Below are 18,719 nucleotides of genomic sequence, written 5' to 3'. Positions count from 1 at the left end.
CTACAAGTCTACAACGGAATAAGGGTGTCTAGACCAGTTTAATTGGAATGAAGGATGCTATACAGAATTTTGGTCCCATTTATTCAGCAGCCTTAGTTTATGTTAAAAATCTTTTCCTAACATATGCCCATTTTGAAGCATTTTGCTCAGAAAATATTATTTAGAGGAAGTGATTCAAATCAACATCCCTTTGGTTCTCAAATTTCTTCTGAATTTACGATGCAAGACTGAGAAGCATTTTAAAATAAAAATATGCTGCTAACTCATTAAAAATCAACATCTCGGTGAATCAAATTACAGAGAGCTCAGCTGGATCAAATACAACCAYAGTTTTCTGGCTACAGATACGTCTCTCTACTTCATAAACATTTTCTTTTAATCCTGTAACTTCCCCCCACTTTTACATTATATTAAGCTCTGATTCTTTGGCTGTGACCAGATATGATTTCTATACCATTTTATCTGGTGCCTCTTCTATCTCTCTTGGATACCATTCTAGCATACCTGCATAACATGAAGTCTTTGCCATCTTGTCATTTTACTCTTAAATGTCCTCCTACAGCACTTCTTTTATCCCTGGAGAAACCCCTCTCAGTATCTCTAATGCTTTTTTTGTTACGTGTCCCACTCTGCCAACATTTTCTTCTAAAATGTGGTCWGTTTCCTAGGTCAAAGTCTTGTCTTCCTCTTACTCTCTTCATCCCTACAAATTTTTGTGGTTCTCTGATGCCTGCCCTGGATGGAACATTTTGTGACTGCTCAGGCAGTTTGAYAGTACTGCCCTACTCAGCTTGGTAACTGATGACAGACATGGGCTGCCCTACCTTCCCATCTGCAGCTTCTTTGTTTTTATCCCCTATTTGCYAGAAGAGACCCTAATTAGACCTTGAGTTAATTTTTGGTGCTCAAAAGCGAACGATCCTTGTAAAAAGGGGACAACTTCCTCCTGTTTTAGTTTTTTTCTTCACTACTACCCAAGGGAAGGATGTGACTACATGGCAGAAAAAGTCACCAAAAATTACAGATTAAGAGAGAAAAGGGGCACAGGAGAGGTGATTATGGAGTTCTATGACTGACGATGCTTTCAGAATGTATCAGAAGTCACATGGCTGCCTTGGAGGGTGTTAATCATTACAGTCATGTTTATTCTAATTACATCAAAGATGGGAGCCCACCAAAGATTGCTGCCTCACTGCCCACACAGAACTGGCAATGGTGGAGATGAAAGCCACATCAAAGAAGGAATGATGTCCTGTACATGCAAACACCGTGCTGCAAATGTTTCACCTCATGCCACATACCTGACAGGTCACAGCTTTCGATGCGCTTCAGATCCGCATCCACCCAGAAAAGCTTTCCCAGTTTGTTGTCSACCACCAGCGCTACGGGTCGGATCAAGCCGGTTGTAAAGAGCACTTCTCTCTCCGTGCCATCCAGGGCTGCACGCTCAATCTTGGGAGCTCTCTCCTGCATGTTGGTGAAGTACATGTACCTGGGAGCAGAGACAGCACTGCTCAGCTGGGAGCTCCAGGGAGAGGCAATTCCCCTTTGCACAGGGTCCTGTAACCCACACTGTGAGTTGGAATGGTTTCACAGGGACATTGTTGTTCCCARGTGCAAAGATCCAGAAACAAACATTTGCTAGGTGACACACTCAGACAGCCTCAAATTAAAGCATTTATCTCCATAGAATGCTTCAGTACTTCTGCACTAGCAGGATTGCTCCTGCACAGGCTGGGGGCTTTAAGAGACTAGCACAGACCTTCTGCAACTCTCCCTGGGTAAAGCTGCCCCCACTGGGGAATCCAAGGCCAGGAGTTCTTTCTGACTTTCTGGCTCTGCCACCTCCTCTCCTTCTAGGTTACTTTCTTTCTCAGCAGGTAAAACTTCCAACCAAACTTGAGAAAAGATTACAGAACAACTGAGCATGGCACATTCCTGACATCTCAATTCCATGAATTCTTCATATCTGTCTAAGCTAGTTCAGCTGTAAACAAAAGCACTCTCTGCACTCCTTATGCACATGGAAAAAAGGGTTTGTGCATCACCACGATGAACTGAGAACTCTCTGAAGGAGAAGTCCACTATTTTTTCAGTGGTGAGTAGCGTGGGCAAACTCTCCAACAGCATGGGCTGCATTGCTGCACAGCCTTTCCTTATGGCACAAGGAGGGGAGGCAGCAGTCAGAACATGCAGCCAAGGGAGAAGTGCAGGGAGGGATTTCTGCAATCACAGCAGAAGTTGTTGAAGATTCCTCATTCAGCTCTCTCAGACAGTCACGGTGTTTAACACAGTCCCTTCCTCATTTTCCCTCCTTTAATTTATAAGCAGATTTGGCATAAAATAACTTGAAAACCTGACTGGAAAAGTTGAGAGTTTTAGAGATCAACAAACCCAAACTCCCATTTTMATGGAGAAAGCAGATAAGCTTTTAGAAACACAAACTATATCCAAGTGACTTGGTCCCAATGAGATTAGAATCTTTCCTCTAATCCCCCTCTCCCCACAACTTTGAACTTTGAAGAGCCTTTGAACTCTGCAGAGTACACTGGTATAAAACACTAGTCCTTTAAATGCTCCAGATAGAGTCTCTGTGCACTACTGTATCCACAGAGCGGTGAAATGTTGTCATTCAACACCTGCCAAGCACATGGTGAGCCATTTAGTAGTAAAACTGGGATTTAAGCACCTAATTTATTAAAAAGAACAGGAAAGGACCATCTTTGACATCTAAGAAGGAAGCTACTAACAGAAACAGAGATAGTGTTTGTTGAATCTAACCAAAAATACTTTGTAGCAGAAAAAAAAATGCTTTGTATTTTCTTCCTGTGGAAAATCACTCTAGTGCATCCTACCTGCTTCAACTAATTTCAGAGGTTTTTAAGACACATATCAAGGTAGAACTAACTTAAAAATATGTAGAATATAAGGGGTTTAAACTTTATACTACTACATTAGCAGGAATAGCTGCATCATATTAGACACTCCTCTTTTTATCCCTGGAAACATTTGTTATATGATGACTAAACATTTATGAGCCAGATTCCCAGCTGATACAGACTCTTGTTTTTCTTATTAGGTGGCAGGGCTGTGCATCCACACAGAGAAGAGGATCAGGTGGTTTGACTTTGCTTTCAGCCCCTGGATTAGTTCCTCACACATGGCTGTGTGAACAGCACYGATGGAGAGAACAGAGGAGAAAGCTGGATATCTTCAAATGCCAGAATTGGACAAGCAGTCACTAGATCCCGAACAATTTAATGTTCAAAACATCTCGTTTTGAAAACAGACAGATGCAGCACAAGATTCCCACAGGCAGAGCTGCCACCCATCCCAAGAGAGCTCTGTACAAGGCACAGGAAGGRATCTCACCCCCGCTCTGCGTTCACCACGATGGCTCTGGGCCTGTCGTGATCCCCCCGCAGCACCATCCCGATGGATTCGCCGTTCAGCCGGTGCACATTGACGGAATTCGTGGCCTCACAGGTCCAGTACAAGGTATGGCTGTAGATATCAATGCTGAGGTCATGGGGCTGCTTCTCTGGGTTCTGGCTTTGGTTGGGGGTGCTCATCACAGTGAAAGGCTGCAAGACAGAGCRCAGACAATGATCTCCAGTCATTGTTCTGATTGACTGAAGAACACTGATCGCACAGAAAGCCTGATGGTTTACAAACACCCAAACCCACAATCCTAAAAACATTCAGTAACACTCATACATAAATAGAATACTCATGAGTAAGTGCTGACAAGAGCAGTCAACACTGCTGATCCCTTGGTGCAGGAGACAGAAGAGGAAGGTCATGCATAAAGTAAAAAGCACACAAAAAGACTGTCAAAACTACATACAAGATGTACACTTGCCTGGGTGCCATCATCTTTGGCTCTTTTTATAATATTCTGGCGTCCATCCACCCAGTAGATCAATTTATCTAAGGGATCATAATCAATAGCCTTGACGTTCCTCAGGCCATGCATAGGTAGGATGATATCTGGACTCTGCTGATCATCTGGGATCATCCTGCTGATGGCAGATTTCTGGCTGAATAGCAGGAAACTGGCAGGGGCTGAAACAAGCCAAAACAGAATGCATTAGAAAATGCAACTCACAAAAGTATATTCTCACAGACGATAAAGAATATTTAGATTAAAATCCCAGTTATTTAATATTCACAAGGAAAATTAAATAACTCCAAACTGGAGATTTTTGCTATTAAGTTGAAAATATTTATTTCTATAGCTATAGAAGGAGATCAGGTTAAGTCTGCAGGACCTGACTTTCAAAAACTCACCCTTTTATTCAGTTAAAATTTCCATATATACTACCATGCAGGATGCTTGAAGCTTTGTTTTTGTTTTTGTTTTTTTTTTTTTTTTTAAATCAACAGTCCATTTTCTATTCATGTGCTATTTTTAATAGAAACTTAAGTTTCTATTGGACAACCAGTAAAGTGCCTTGTAATATTACATGCAGGGAGAAAACAAACTTGGATGTATTTCAAGTGCATCTGCAAGTTGTGGAGATTACTCAGGAGTTATACTACTTTACTGAGTGTTATTTTAGCAGACTTTATTAAACATGCAAGAGAAAGATTTTTTTGTTGGTAATTTCTTTTCCACCCACCTATACACTTAGGTAAGGAGTGGGAAAGCTTCACTCACACAGCTGAATTGCCCAGAAAGCACTTCTGGTAGAACAAGAAAGACCAGACTTGACCATGCTGTCATTTCTAAGATTTGAAATACAAATCTTCATGCCTAGTACATGTCACAAAAAGGGATATAAAATTCCATACTCTGTCCCCATATTCCAAGGTCACTTTTAAAGCCAGAACTTTTGAAATGCACTTGGGATCCCTTCCCTTAAAGCAGCTGGGAGCCCAAAGCACTGAAGAACATGGTAGAAAATAAAAAGGCTTACAGCTGCAGTTCCTGCTGTTGGGATCCAAGGTATAATGAGCAGCACAGCCACATCTAAACCCATTTGGGATGGCAAGGCACAAGTGACCACAATGGCCATTATTCTGCACACAATCATTCAAGCCGTCCTGACGAGAAGAATGGAAGACCAATATATCCATGACAAAATCCAGATGGCCCTGAATAAGTGTCCTGTTCTTCCCGTTGGTTTTGTCTGCCCTTTCTATGCTGTGAAGATTCCAGTCTGTCCAGTAGATGTAGTCACTGTACTGGGTTAATCCAAATGGATGAGGTAGATCATCTGCTATGATTTCTCGTTCTTGTCCTGTGAAAACAAGGATAATCAACTAAAGGACAATCCCCATGGCAAAAAAAAACAAAGAGTGTGATTTGCATTAAGAAAAATATTTTTCTTCTTTTTTAAAATAAAACGTCATTTACCAAATCAGCATCATGGTGTTCTTTATTACATAGTATCTGCTCAAGAGATAATGTAAATAGTTGCATTCAAAAGCCTTACCCTGATACCTTCTTGCCTACAGAGCAATTTGAATTTACACCAGTGGACTGTCATTYAAATAAATACTACTTCATATGTCTCATGCTTATGAACCCAATAGACATTGACAAACATATTCAAGAATACTATCAGCTCCAGTAATCACTTAGGCAAATAAAAATCCTAACTAGCATGCATGAAAGCAACCACAAACTTGGAATTCACAGAGAAACTGCTATGTGAAATGACAGTGCTTCACTCAAGAAACAAATCTTCTGCAGTACAATTTAACATATGGTGTTCCCAAGAGTTTAGGAAGCCATTGGTTAAGCACAAATCTCAAGACCCCCACACTCAGTGAATGTCAATATTCACAACAGATTCAACACCTTCTAGACCATGGCCTCTGACTGAAATGCATTACTGAAGTAGACAGTTTCATTGTAGATCACATTCCTGAACACTTCCAAGCATAAATCTCTAAGAATCTCTGCCATGAAATGAAGATGTAGCCTTTATCAGCTTTATCTCCTCCTCTCTCAAACATCCAGTGCTAGACACTACAGAACACCTCCTTTTACTTTCTCTGACCTACTTTCAATTTGACCAAAACTTGAGAAAGAATTAAATAACCAGAACATGGGGTCATTTCCTTATAAACCACCAGAACTGAATATAGAGGTAACCTTCCCACGTAACTTTTAGGCATCTAAATTCTCCAGGTTAGGGGTACAGACAGCCCTGCACTCTCTCAGGTATTTCTTAGAGCAATTCTGCTCTGCAAAAAATAGCAGAAAGAACGACCCAGGGAGCTACAGAGCAGTGAACATCACCTTTGTGCCTGGGAAGATCGTGGAACACCATCGTATCTCACCACCATTATAAATCATCATATGGTTATTAATGTAGGCTTTTCAAATATTCTTAACTCTCCATTTCCTTTTATAAGAAAATTTATACCCAGATTTATTATTCAAATTTCATAATATTCCATTACTTTCCTATGGCCAGTGCACATTTCTGTACTGGCTGGTGTAACATCACACTAAATTACCCAGCATATTTGATGACTCGATCATGCTCGTGTCTAAGTCAGTCCAGTAGAGCCTTTGGTCCACATAATCAATAGTGAGGTCATTGGCACGTCCCACTTTGTCCACCAGAGTGATGCTGTTTGTCCCGTCCATGTAGGCTCGAACGATCCTGGGTTTACCTCCCCACTCAGTCCAGTACATGTACCTGCAATGAGAAGTGCAGAAAAGTGAGAAAAACAGAACATCAGCCAGGTATGGTACTGTTTATCTGCATGCTTTGGCTTCTCTAGATTTCTTCTCAGCACTTAAAAAAAAAAAATCCAACAATAAAAACCCCACATGGTTATGTGCAGCACCACAACACTCCTTTTTTTACACGAGGCAGAACAGTATTAATTTGCCAATTATTAATTTTTCATTGTAACCCACAGGATCGTGGATGGTTTATTTCCTTTTCAAAGACTCTGATGAAATGGACCTGTATGAACTGCCAAATAACTTGTCACATACAAGAACACCCACACAAAGCTTGGAAAATCAACAGAGCCTCTTACCCTTTGGTGGGATCAAGAGCCAGAGACCGTGGGTTGTCCAAGTCCTTCCACACGAGGACCTGTCTGTACTGTCCGTCCAGMCGGGCTACCTCGATGCGATTGGTGCCAGTATCTGCCCAGTAGAGGTTCTTCCCCATCCAGTCCACAGCCATTCCCTCGGGATAATCCAGCCCAAACTCAATCACRTGTTCCACAGAGCTCCCATTCATGAAAGCTCGGCTTATGGTCTGGAAAACAATGGTRTAAAACAGTGTTTATGGATAACCCAGTGAAATAAAAAGGAATAATTATCGTGAAGTTTGGTGCACAATAAGAAACTAGTACAAAAAAAGTATCAGCCATTGTTACATTTAAAAAAAAAAATTTCTTATCAAAAAAGATACTTAAAACAGAAAAGATATGTCAAAACAGAAATTCTCAGGAGAAAAGCACCTGAATTTTCAGAGGGCTAGTGGTTTCTGATGGCCAGACCAAGACATCTGAAAAGGACATGATTTTCAGAAAGCAGTATGCAGATGTAGATTCTTTCTTAACCCTTTTCCCTCCCTTCTATTTGTGCACAAGAAGCCATTAAAAATATATTATTCACTGTAACGTTTTAAGTCTCAGAAACACACCTCAGTTTGGTGACACCTAAATTGTTTCTCCTAATCAGTTGCCTAGAGCACATTTGCTGATCCCATCTACATTTCAGTTAAGCACACACATCAAAATAATTCACAGAGCAAGGACTGTACACTTATTTTATAAGTCACTCTTAACAGCACTGAAACAACCCCCATGTAAACAGGAACTTCCAGGATCGATTACCCACCCTTGCTTATCAACACWGAGTCTACATGTCTGCCAATACTTCAGCTATTGATTTCTTAATAATTTGATACATGAATGCATAAGGGTAAGAGACATTTTATATTTTTAAAGGCAAATGTCAAACACAGAAATCATGTAGTATAGTTTTTGAAAACATATCCTCCTATAACCAGGGACAGATTGGGGAAGTGGTGGGCACCAGAGTAAAGGGAGATGGCTATGAGCTCTGAAGGTAAAATATCTGCTGCTAAGCAGCAAGATGTGGGGACAAGGGCAATGAGAACCCAGAGGTGTTGGAAGATAGCTGGTATGTATACGAAAATGCACTGTGCTGGATAATTCAGGGGGCAACAAACAAGTAAAATTGTTCCAGTCCTGCACAGAGTGAGASTGAGATCTACTCACTGATGCAGCTGAAGCAATGTGCTTTCCCATACAAATGGCTAAGATGTCCCTAACTCCTGCTCTCCACGTGCTTGTGGACGATTTATTTAGTAACTGCGTCCACAGGACACTAATTTATTACACTGGCACTCTTCCTGAAGGAGCAGCACTGTTAACAGAARCACAGCCCTGAGGTAGACCTGGGGGTGGGTGGGCCCTTAACACAGTGTGGAGGAGACTGGACAAGTTCCCTGGCTTTTTCTATGCCAAGCTGGAGCCACAGACTAACAGCAAACAACCCAAAGTTCACTCGCCAAATGTTAATATTGAATACAATTGTCTTCCAAGTCAAAACTAGAAGAGAATACAAAGCTCAGGGGGTTGGTGAGCTCAATGTTTAAAATACTCTACTCTGTGACATAAAAAGAGTTTTTCTATAGCAGATGCATGTACGGATGCGACACATCCAGCATCCAAGACTTAGGCATTGGGTACGAGCAGACACCACTTCGGATTTTTATTTGAAGCAGGGAGATGCCTGTCACCCTACTGTGCATTCAGCAATGCAACTGTCTTCATCTCCAAGGGTCTCCTTGGATGCAGTTCAATGACAACACTGGCAACTGCAGGACAGATCATGTAACAGAGACCTTTGTTAGATCAAAGAACTGCTCTGAGGCTTTATATTCAAGGAATTCRCACGTCAGTAATACCTTCAAACTAACATCAGTCCAATAGATTCTGTTATCAGAGACATCAAAATCCAGAGCAGATGCTTCCTTGACTCCAGTAAGAGGAATAGCAACATCATTATTATTGGTTTCAAGGGAAATCCTATGGATTGCTGCTCTGCTGGTGAAAACTAAGAAGGCTTCAGGAATGATGCAAGTCTTCATGTCACTCAGCAGCTCAAGGCCAATGGGACAGGCACACCTGGCCTCCTGCGGTGTAAAGAAACACAGATGGCTGCAGCCTCCATTGTTCTCTGCGCATGAATTAGTTCCTTAAAAGAAAAATAAACAAAACAACAAACCAAAATAGGTATTAGGGCATTGAATTAGTTTCTTAAAAAAAAGAAAACCACAAAAAAACCCAACCAAATCAAAACAGATATTAGTGCATTGTGAAGGTAAAGGGGAAAGGGAAGCATAGGTTGCTGAGCAAAAACACAGCATAATTTTCCAAAATATGTTAACACTATGGGTTGTCACAGCAGGGAATTCTAAACAAAATAAAGCACTCCWTGTGGATTGTCTCTGTCTACCAGGATTATGAAGCCGGACCTATCCCTTCTATTGTACAAGTGTCACATGCAAATCTTCCTTGTCTCCCCAAAGATTAAATTCCCTCACTGAAGGMAGGTAATTAATTAGCTATTTTTGACCAGGTACTCCAYCTTTGTRCCTCTATGACACCACCAGCTTTYACAAATGTTCAAATACACAAAAGGGTGAGAAAAKAGCTGGGTAAGTGCAGTTTTTTCCCACCTGTTTAATTTAAAGCTGAGAAAGATGCATTAGCAGAAGCATTTCCAACAAGATCACCACAACCTCACACTTATTTTTTTGTGTGATGGGGATGGAATGTGTAGGGGAAAGTAAGGACCAACAGATAAATGAGTGCCTTTCTCCATCTGCTGGAACCGAGGATTTAGGTATTTAAAGAATGTTATCACACACACACACACAATAAAATTTCTCAAAGATCAGTCTCAACCAGGTTCTTTTCATTTTCCCTTTTTAGGGCACACGTATTTCAGACTGACACCATAACCTGCAGCTTGAGGACTTCATTATTTTTCAAGTACAGAAGGCTGGAAATACACATACTGTCAGGGTATAATCTGACAACCTACTTAATGTGATTCCATTGTGACTCAATAATTTTAAGAGCTGACTAACGAATCTGGTTACTGCAATGCCCAAATTCCAGTGTTCCAGGCAGTCAGAAAGTCTGTGGTGCTCTGAAGCCAGGAGGTCTTGTGACAGACCTGCTGCAGAGTGCCAGCAGAGGACCTTTATAAAACACTGGCTGCACCTTTCAGAGATGCAGAGGAAGGACATGGAGATCCAGCTGCTAATCCCATGCCAGGGGCAAGCTTTAGTGGTTAAGATTTAGCTACAATTGAGGTGTTAAGAGTTAATATACAAGTGCCACGTGCTTTGAGGCAATGTGGTAATGGTGACTGACTGTGCCTATAACACCCAGCAGAGAAAAGCTTTCTGCTAATTAAACATCACAAGGCTTTGCATTGGAAGAAAAAAAAAACCAGAGCATTTCTGCCAGAGTAATGACTCCTATAGCATAGAAACAGGAATACAATTCTCATAAAAATTAAAGGAGTGTAGTGAAAGCGGTGGAAGACTTATGTGACTAAAAACTGAAAGTCCACGCTTCTTTTCCAACACTGTATTTTGCCAGCTTTAGAAACAGTAGGTGCCATTTTCCTTTAAAATGATTCAARCCCATCAGACCATGGTTGTTCTCATTACAAGTGTGATCAACAGGTGCTCAGTGAAAGCAAGCCCACCTAGAGACTCCTACAGCCCCATGCTGTGCTGCCCATGCTTACCAAACACTTTGGTAACACTTGTAGCCTTGAGGCCCATTAAATCTGGCAGCTGATCAATAATGATGTCTCTGCTGGCTTTTATCTTGTGAACTCTTTCAATGCTTCGTCTCTGCCAATCCGTCCAGTAGATGTAATCTCCCAGCAGTGTGAACCCAAATATATGTGGAAGCTTGTCCTCTAGGAGGGTTTTCCTCATTGTTCCGTCAACATTTATGACCTGTGGGATGACCAAAAACAAGGAAAAAAATCTTCTCTAATGTCAGTACAATTAAAATAAGGCACTGCTTGAAAATTAATACTGTGAGTGACATCAAGTTCATAGTAAAACCAAAATAAAAAACCACAATTTAAGACAATTTATTTTCCAATATGATCCAGTTAAATCTCCATTTTTTGCTAGGAATCCTTTACAGATGAACAACTGCTCTGCTCTAATTTAGGCACCACGATCTGTGATTGACATTTTAAATAGTCTCCTCTTTGCTATTATTTGGAAATTGTTTATTCAGATTCATACCTGTACCTTGTAGGTGATTCAGCTGCCTTCACCATGCGGTGCTACTATTGTCTTGTGATTTAAGGACCTAACTTTTAAATCTCTTAAGTGTTTGAATAATATTTATTTTTTATTACAAATATCTATAACTTCAATGCAGAGCAACATTAAACCATGAAATGCCTCAATGTGGGCAGCCAAAATCAACTATCATTTTTACCACAGCTGTAAGGCTCTGTTCATACTTAATAAACAGCAGAAGTACTTAGAATTTATTTTTGTAACATGACCAGTGAGTTACCACACCTCTCTGAATTAACATGTGAGTTTCAGTACATTCATGCACACACGGTAGATATCCAAATAAATTTAAAAATGAAATCTCCACTTTGAAACTTCACAATACTTGACAAACCCATGAAAACAGCACTCATTTTGATTTGATTGGCCATAAATGAAAGCAATTTCCCCAACTGAGCCTGTTTTGCCTGTGCTAGTAATTGCTGAGTGATCTCYCCCTGTCCTTATGTTGATCCCCGTGCCTTCCATGGTATTTTCTGTCCCCTGTCCTGCTGGGGAGTGGAATGATGAAGCTGCTTTGGTGGCACCTGGCATCCAGCCAAGGCCATCCCACCATACACATGGACACACACTGGATTTTCCAGCTGCCACACAGCARAGGGGAGCAGTCACACCCACCTAGGCTGTGCACAAAAATCATCCCTGGAACACACAGGGATTTGAACAGAGGCTACAATGTACACCTCTGGATTCCTTCCAGTMAAAAAGCCTCCTGCTGCAGACAATTAAAAATAACACCATTTATAGGCATTCCTGCAACTAAGTTTCAAGGGATAGCTCTATAAACCCATTAACTTGTGATTCTTCACTACTCCATGGAGTAGCAGCGACTGAAGACCAGTATCTCTTTATTTTGTTAAGCTAAATAGAGTACATAAAAAAAAAAAAAAAAGCTGTATCTGTAGTTAAAAGCCAAATGGTTCTGCAATTATGTCATTACATCATGTCCAGGCAAACCCCAAATGCTCACTTATTCAGAACACTATCAGTCCCACAGGCAATAGTGCAGGTTCAAAAGTTCGTCACGCATACTCAGGTGCTGGAGCCAAACTGGTGCCACACTGAGCAAACACTGCTCCCCTTAACACAGTGCACCAGCAGSAGGAGGATCTAACTCCCACATTTCCACTTTTACAGAAATGGACAGGAAAAGTGTAACTCAAATACTAGACTAAAACGTACGAGGGAAGATTGAATCCAAGGATGCAGAAACATTTATTTAAATCCAGGAACATCTGTGGATGCTGCAGATGACACGGAGCTGCTGAACTTCAGGAATCTGGTGAGGTTCAACAAGGCCAAGTGCCAGGTCAGGGCAATCCCTGGWATTGATRCAGGCTGGRATGATGGCATTGAAAGCAGCCCTGCTGGGGACTCAGGTGTGCTGGTGGATGAAAAAAAATCAGCCTGGAGAGGCAAAGCTCTGGTGAGACCTTACTGCAGCCCTCCCAAATTATAAGGCTGTTCAACATAGTGAGAATGGAGGTCCAAAATGTAGAATCAGACAGCAATAAAAATGCGTAGTAGCTTATGTTCTGGCTAAGAAAAAGATGGCATAAATGYTGTCTCCCTCTCCCAAACAYTCCTCCCCATCACCATGGGCARAACACCTAYRAAWCCAAGCAGGCTTCCCTTGGATGCAGAAAGGGCAGCYCTGGCTTGGAGGATTTTTCTGTGCTGTGAGATATCGAGCCCTCCAGGCAGTAGTCACTTCAAGGCAAACAAGCAGGAAATGCTAATGATCTCCCTGAGATGATCTTACAGCAAAGCCTCAACAGGGAGGTGTCACATGCAGGTCAATAAAGACACGTGTACACAGCCTTTACTTCAAATTTTGCTGCCATCCACCTTCCCAGAGATGCAGCTCTAGTCCAGAATACCAAATGAAACCACGAGGATTCAAAGGAAAAATCTACAAACAGRCCTCACACTATGGCCAAAAGCATAACTCCTGTTGCTAAATCTGCCCTTCCCATTCATTCAAAGGGACTGGAATARTCCCATAAGATCTTTACCCTCTCCTTTCCAAATTCAGATGTCTCAACTCAACAGACCACTAAAAAGCCTGTGGAAATAGGACATCATGTAAATATTTACAATGTTGTTCTTCTGTTGGTGATAGTGGGCCTGCAAGAATATTTATAATGTACATGAAGAACATGGAGGAAAGACAAGAAAACATAATAAAATACCATATTCACTCATCTTTTCGTATCTGACAATTAGCATCTGCTGACTGCAGACMAAAGGGAAGATTTTAAGGTGCAATCCTTGTAATTTAGCACAAACTGACTAGAATGGGCTTTATTCTGCTCARGGTTTTCTTTCTCTCTCTGTAAGTGATAAATGGATCTCAAAGGATAAATGCAACACTAAATGTGTTGTGCTTTACACACGAAACACTGAAAGCTCCCCTTGAACAGCGTCACACACTGAAAGCCCCTGATTAGTCTCAAGACTTCAATGACAAATCTCCTAATGAGGCACTGCCAAGCTCAGCTAATATCTGTTGTGGGCAAAGTGAAATCAACATCAAACGCCTTAATGAACTGAATTACACAAAAAACACGAGAAGGTGATAAGGTGTGATTTTTTTTTTTAGATGCTGCTGCAATGTATGCAAAATGATTTTACAAATATTTCTAAATATAACACTCAAAAGCTCTTGGCTCTTTGAAGAAGATTAAAGTAAAACAATGCAATTAAATTCTACACATCAGCATGATTCATGTAGTCAAGTTGTGTTTCAGGTGCATTGTGAAAAAAMCAGCTATTTAGCATAGATACAGGACATCTTTTGACAGAACAACAAAGGGAACTCTAAGACCTTACCCCTATATTTCAGTCACTAGGATAAAACAACATTTATTCGATTGCGACAGACAAAGCTGTAATCAAATGGAAATAAATTCTCGGGCTGAGTTAAATCACCATGTGAGCAGACACAGCAGGCTGGCAACAGTAAAACTGTAATACTGATGTGTTTTTAGGAGACTCTGGTGGGCTTGTGGCACTTTGAGTCTTGCAGATCTTGTGGAAAGTTACACTTTTGCTGGGAGGGTGACTGATGACTGSAACAAGGTGCTCATGGTGGCCGTGGAGTCTCCTTCCCTGGAGCTACTCCAGAGTGACCTGGCCATGGCTCCAGGTGGCCCTGCCTGAGCAGAAGGTTGGACCAGCTGAGCTGCAGGGGACCCTTCCAACCTCACCCCTTGTGTGAATGGCTCTAAGGATTCTCAGCAGACTCTGAGATGGCACCTCAAGTGAATGTGCTTCTCTGGCTTGAGAAAGAACTGGTGAGACAGATCATGTAGGTGGCATGGAAAAGAAAACAGAGATATTAGCAGGGAAGGAAAAAGACAAAGAAAACTGGAATGACACAGAAAACTCCTAAGGGTAGAGAAGCCTGCCCCAAAAAGAGAAGAGTGAAGCAGCTGTGAGTAGTCTATACCACAGTCTATATTCAGCTGAGTATAAGCCATTCATTAATGTTTCCAACAGCTGAAACACAGCCACCTTTCATCGATGCTTTGGGATAAAAGTGAACACCTTTTTTTTAAAAAAAAAAAATGTCTGAAGGGGCTTAATGTCTCAGGCATGTATTGACAGATACTGGCAAACAGAAAAGGGAACAACATTAAAACAAATAGTGCCAGAACCCATATATCAAAAGAGAAGAGGTGGATGGACAATAGACATATCTGGTCATTTTCCACAAGGACAGACTGCTTGAGTCTCTTGGCAAACTGTTGCCTCAAACACTTGAGTAAGACCCAAGAATTTCTAAAGCAGTTCCTCATTGTTCTCAATAGCTCTGTCCCCCTTGAYGATATTTTGGCTACCTGGTAAAAGCTGCCATAAATAACATGCATCAGGTTTCAACTGCTACTATATTTCATGGATTAATCCTACACGTATACCATGTCTGTTCTTTCAGACAAGTTCTGATGACATACCTTTATATTATTATTTCTGAATTCCTACATTACTTGGTTGGTTGCAGTTAGAAACTATCATCACCCACCTAAATTCAGAGCAAGCCACGAACTCAGAGAATCAATGCATACAATAATGAGCACAACGCCCCTGCTGCAATCTGAATAACCATTTGTCATTTGCCAATATATGTAATGACACACCACCACACTTTTCTCTCGTTTGTGAGACATTTTCTCACTTCTCATGGAATAAAATGCCATTTTACCTTGTGGAAGACACAGCACCACAACACACTTCTCTATGGCTACACAGATGGGCCATATTTTTACCCATAACACAACAGCCACTTTGAGATGCTCAGCAAAGAAAATTCCAAAGAATATTCTTGAACATCAAYACAAACTTGTTAAAAACCCACAAACCAACTCAACCACCTACAAAGATGACAAATGCAACAGCATATAAATCTACATGATAAAAGACAGTAGTTTATAGYGATCTCCTGTTTTCTCTGGGAATAATACAAACAAAACATATTCTTGTCCTTGTGCTCATATTATCACCATGWGAAGCAGTTATTTATTTGCAGTGTTGATCTGTTCACATTTTTCACATCAAATCACCCTCAAACCTAGTGTTCTCTAGGGATTTCACAAAATCTTCTTAGTCCCACTGAAAGTACTGCATTTTCAGACAGACTTTTCAAAATATGAGCACATGAAAGAGGCTCTAACAGACACYGATAGATGGACACGTTTCTTGCTGTTGGAAAGGCTGTGTTAATGTGACTATGATTTAGAAACTGCTCATGTTTTATAAGCCTCATCTAGGAGTAGCTAATGTTCTCCATGAGTTACATCAGCCTGACATTTCCAGAAGTTTTTTCTTCTTACAGGGTATCAGAGSATTAAGGGTGCAGCTGGTCAATTCTGTAACTTATCTCTCATAAGYAGGAACACAATCGCATACTTCAAAACTACTTAAAAAGGGAAAAAGTTAAACACAAAAATCATTTATGGCAACTGGTGGCCAGACCCAAAAGTATGAAGAAACTACTGAATTAGTATTGCAGTTTTATTTTTAGGTAGAAGTTGCTTATTTAATGAACCTGAGGGAAATTTTACCTTCTGTAAATACTTTTTCATTCTCATATTCTGACCAGTGTGAGCTTAAATGGGTATGCAACAACTCTGAAATTTAGCTAACTGCCATAATGAAAACAATATGCCTTTCCAACTACTAGGTAACTAGTCTGGGAAAGCTGAGGAAGAATTTAGACTTTTTACAGGAATATTTTTAAAACTCATGTATATTAATTTTTCTCTCTTCTCTCGTGCTTTGCCATTTCTTAGAAGGAACTGGAATAATCCCGTAAGATCTTTACCCKCTCCTTTCCAAATTCAAACATCTTCTCAACTCAACAGACCACTAAAAGCCTGTGGAAATAAACATCATGTATATACTACCACATTGTTCTTCTGCTGATATTGGGACTGCAAGAACATCTATAAAGTATATGTACAACATGGGGGAAAGACATGAAAAAAAAAAAAGAATGAGCTTGATACAAGAAAAAATTTTTGGCAAACTTTTGAGTCCAAAAAACAAATCAGCAATTTCAGAAGCCAACTGGAATTTCTTTAAAAGTCAAAAGAATGCCAAAAATAGCAGCGAAAATAGATCTCGAAGTAGAAAGTGGCACCAATATTGGTCATTCTTTCCAAAGAAAAAGACTGTCTCCTGTCCAATGTTTAACATTAACTCATGCCAAAATTAAAATGAAGATAAATGTAGTATGTTTTTATCCTTTTTGTTTGCTTACCCCAAAACCCACAGATTTCAGTGTTTTTTTGAAAATAATCTATTATGTCAGAGACAACAAGAGGTCCCTGAACAACCAATTGAGAAACACTGGTCAAGTCATGTCCCCTGTCCTGTGGTCTCACCATAAAAGTTGTCCTGCTGTCTGGCTGCCCACAGCAAACTCAGATTCAGACAGTGTTGTTCTGTCCCACACAGTGGTACCTCCTACTCAGAACTCAACTTCTCAGCATTGCCCTGGAGAATCATAACCTATTCTTTTTCTCAGCCTCACCACAGTGCAAACTATCCAAAGTCACCTGTAGCTCTTCACACCCTCTTKGTACCAGGCATGGCACGTGCAGTGCTTCAAAGTGCCCAGCAATTAATGCTCTAAGTCACCACCATGCATGGAAATCCCACTGGAAGTCAGAGGCTAAAAGAACAGACCCTAGGTTAGCTGACGTGTCCATTTATGGCACACCTTGAAGAAMTGATGCTTTTATCCTCATTTAACARCCCATTGGCCAAGTCTCSTGTACCTTCTTTAGCTGTTCCTCAGAAATTGATTCAAAGGTCTTTCATKAAACAATTTTATCAAGGGAAACACGAAACATCAATCCAATACAAACACAAACAAAGTCAGAGGGCACGCAATGCCTCCTTGGAGCAAGGCAGCGAACTCCTAAGGACTCCTGTATGCATTTAGAAAGGTTCATTCCATTCCTCAGCTCATGAAGCCTCCTGGCACAAGTAAACAACAAATGCCGATCATTATTCCCTGACACACACGAGCCTCTCACAGCTGAAACGTTCTCCCAAAAGTACAGATAATGACAAAGCCTCCTGCCTTGATAAGAGCCTGCACTCTGCTGTCACTTGGGATAAGCAGTACTATTAATCTTATTTGATTGTGACACTGCTAATTTATGCAGAGCAGCATTTAGAGTGTTTATTTAAAAAATGTAGCTACCTATTTTATCAGAGATTGCAATGTGATGCTTCCAGCTCTAGAAGGGGTCAGCAGAAAAACAGGAGGTAGGGATGGGAAATCTTAATTTAAAAAATAATTAATGAATGACAGTGTTTCCCTCCCTGAAGAGCAGCACAAGCAAAAACTTGCAGGAGATTGAATTTACAAGAGAAGAACAGTGAAACACCAGGAATCACRTTTTCACCATTTTGGATTGGAGGGCTTGTTTTTTCAAGGATGGTTATTTCTCAAGCAGTTCTTTCTGTAGCAGGCAAGCAGCTGCTCCCATGGCAGCTCAGGCTAGAACAGTGATGGAGCAGCAGATGAAAAAATACAGCACCATGTGAGCCACAAACACACTCCTCTAACAGTGCATCTTAATATAGGTAAAGGACAAAGGCAGAAAAGCAAACCRCTGAAATTGTATCTCCCAAGCATCCAAACTATATGGATCAATTTTTGCCCTGCCATGTCAAGGGAAAGCTCCTGAACTTAAAAATAATTAAAAGGTGAGAGAGAGCTGCTCAGGTAAACAGCACATCCAGCTTTTCCTCTTCCACAGACACCCGATTTGGTTCACAGTCAGAATCASAAACCAGGACCAGATGGACTTTGGCCACAGCCCACATGACCTTTTTAAATTCCAACTCAATAAT

At 40.8% G+C, this 18,719-nt stretch overlaps 1 protein-coding gene across 2 annotated transcripts in view; it reads right to left on the bottom strand.

Annotated features, from left to right (window-relative positions):
• LRP5 (LDL receptor related protein 5) overlaps positions 1–18,719 on the bottom strand; it is a 116,152-nt gene that overhangs the window by 15,060 nt on the left and 82,373 nt on the right. For both annotated transcript variants that reach the window (XM_057371495.1, XM_057371496.1), the window contains 8 exons: positions 10,775–10,991; positions 8,916–9,205; positions 7,006–7,232; positions 6,472–6,656; positions 4,920–5,243; positions 3,863–4,065; positions 3,373–3,584; positions 1,302–1,492 (listed from right to left, as the gene is read on the bottom strand). In XM_057371495.1, the coding sequence (XP_057227478.1) occupies positions 1,302–1,492; positions 3,373–3,584; positions 3,863–4,065; positions 4,920–5,243; positions 6,472–6,656; positions 7,006–7,232; positions 8,916–9,205; positions 10,775–10,991 (1,849 nt within the window). The remainder of the gene's footprint in view (positions 1–1,301; positions 1,493–3,372; positions 3,585–3,862; positions 4,066–4,919; positions 5,244–6,471; positions 6,657–7,005; positions 7,233–8,915; positions 9,206–10,774; positions 10,992–18,719) is intronic.

The sequence above is a fragment of the Malurus melanocephalus genome, unplaced genomic scaffold (genome assembly GCF_030028575.1).
Source record: "Malurus melanocephalus ecotype Western Australia unplaced genomic scaffold, MMel_1.1 scaffold_147, whole genome shotgun sequence".
Classification (NCBI taxonomy): Eukaryota; Metazoa; Chordata; class Aves; order Passeriformes; family Maluridae; genus Malurus; species Malurus melanocephalus.
This window is presented reverse-complemented; position numbering and strand designations above follow the sequence as displayed.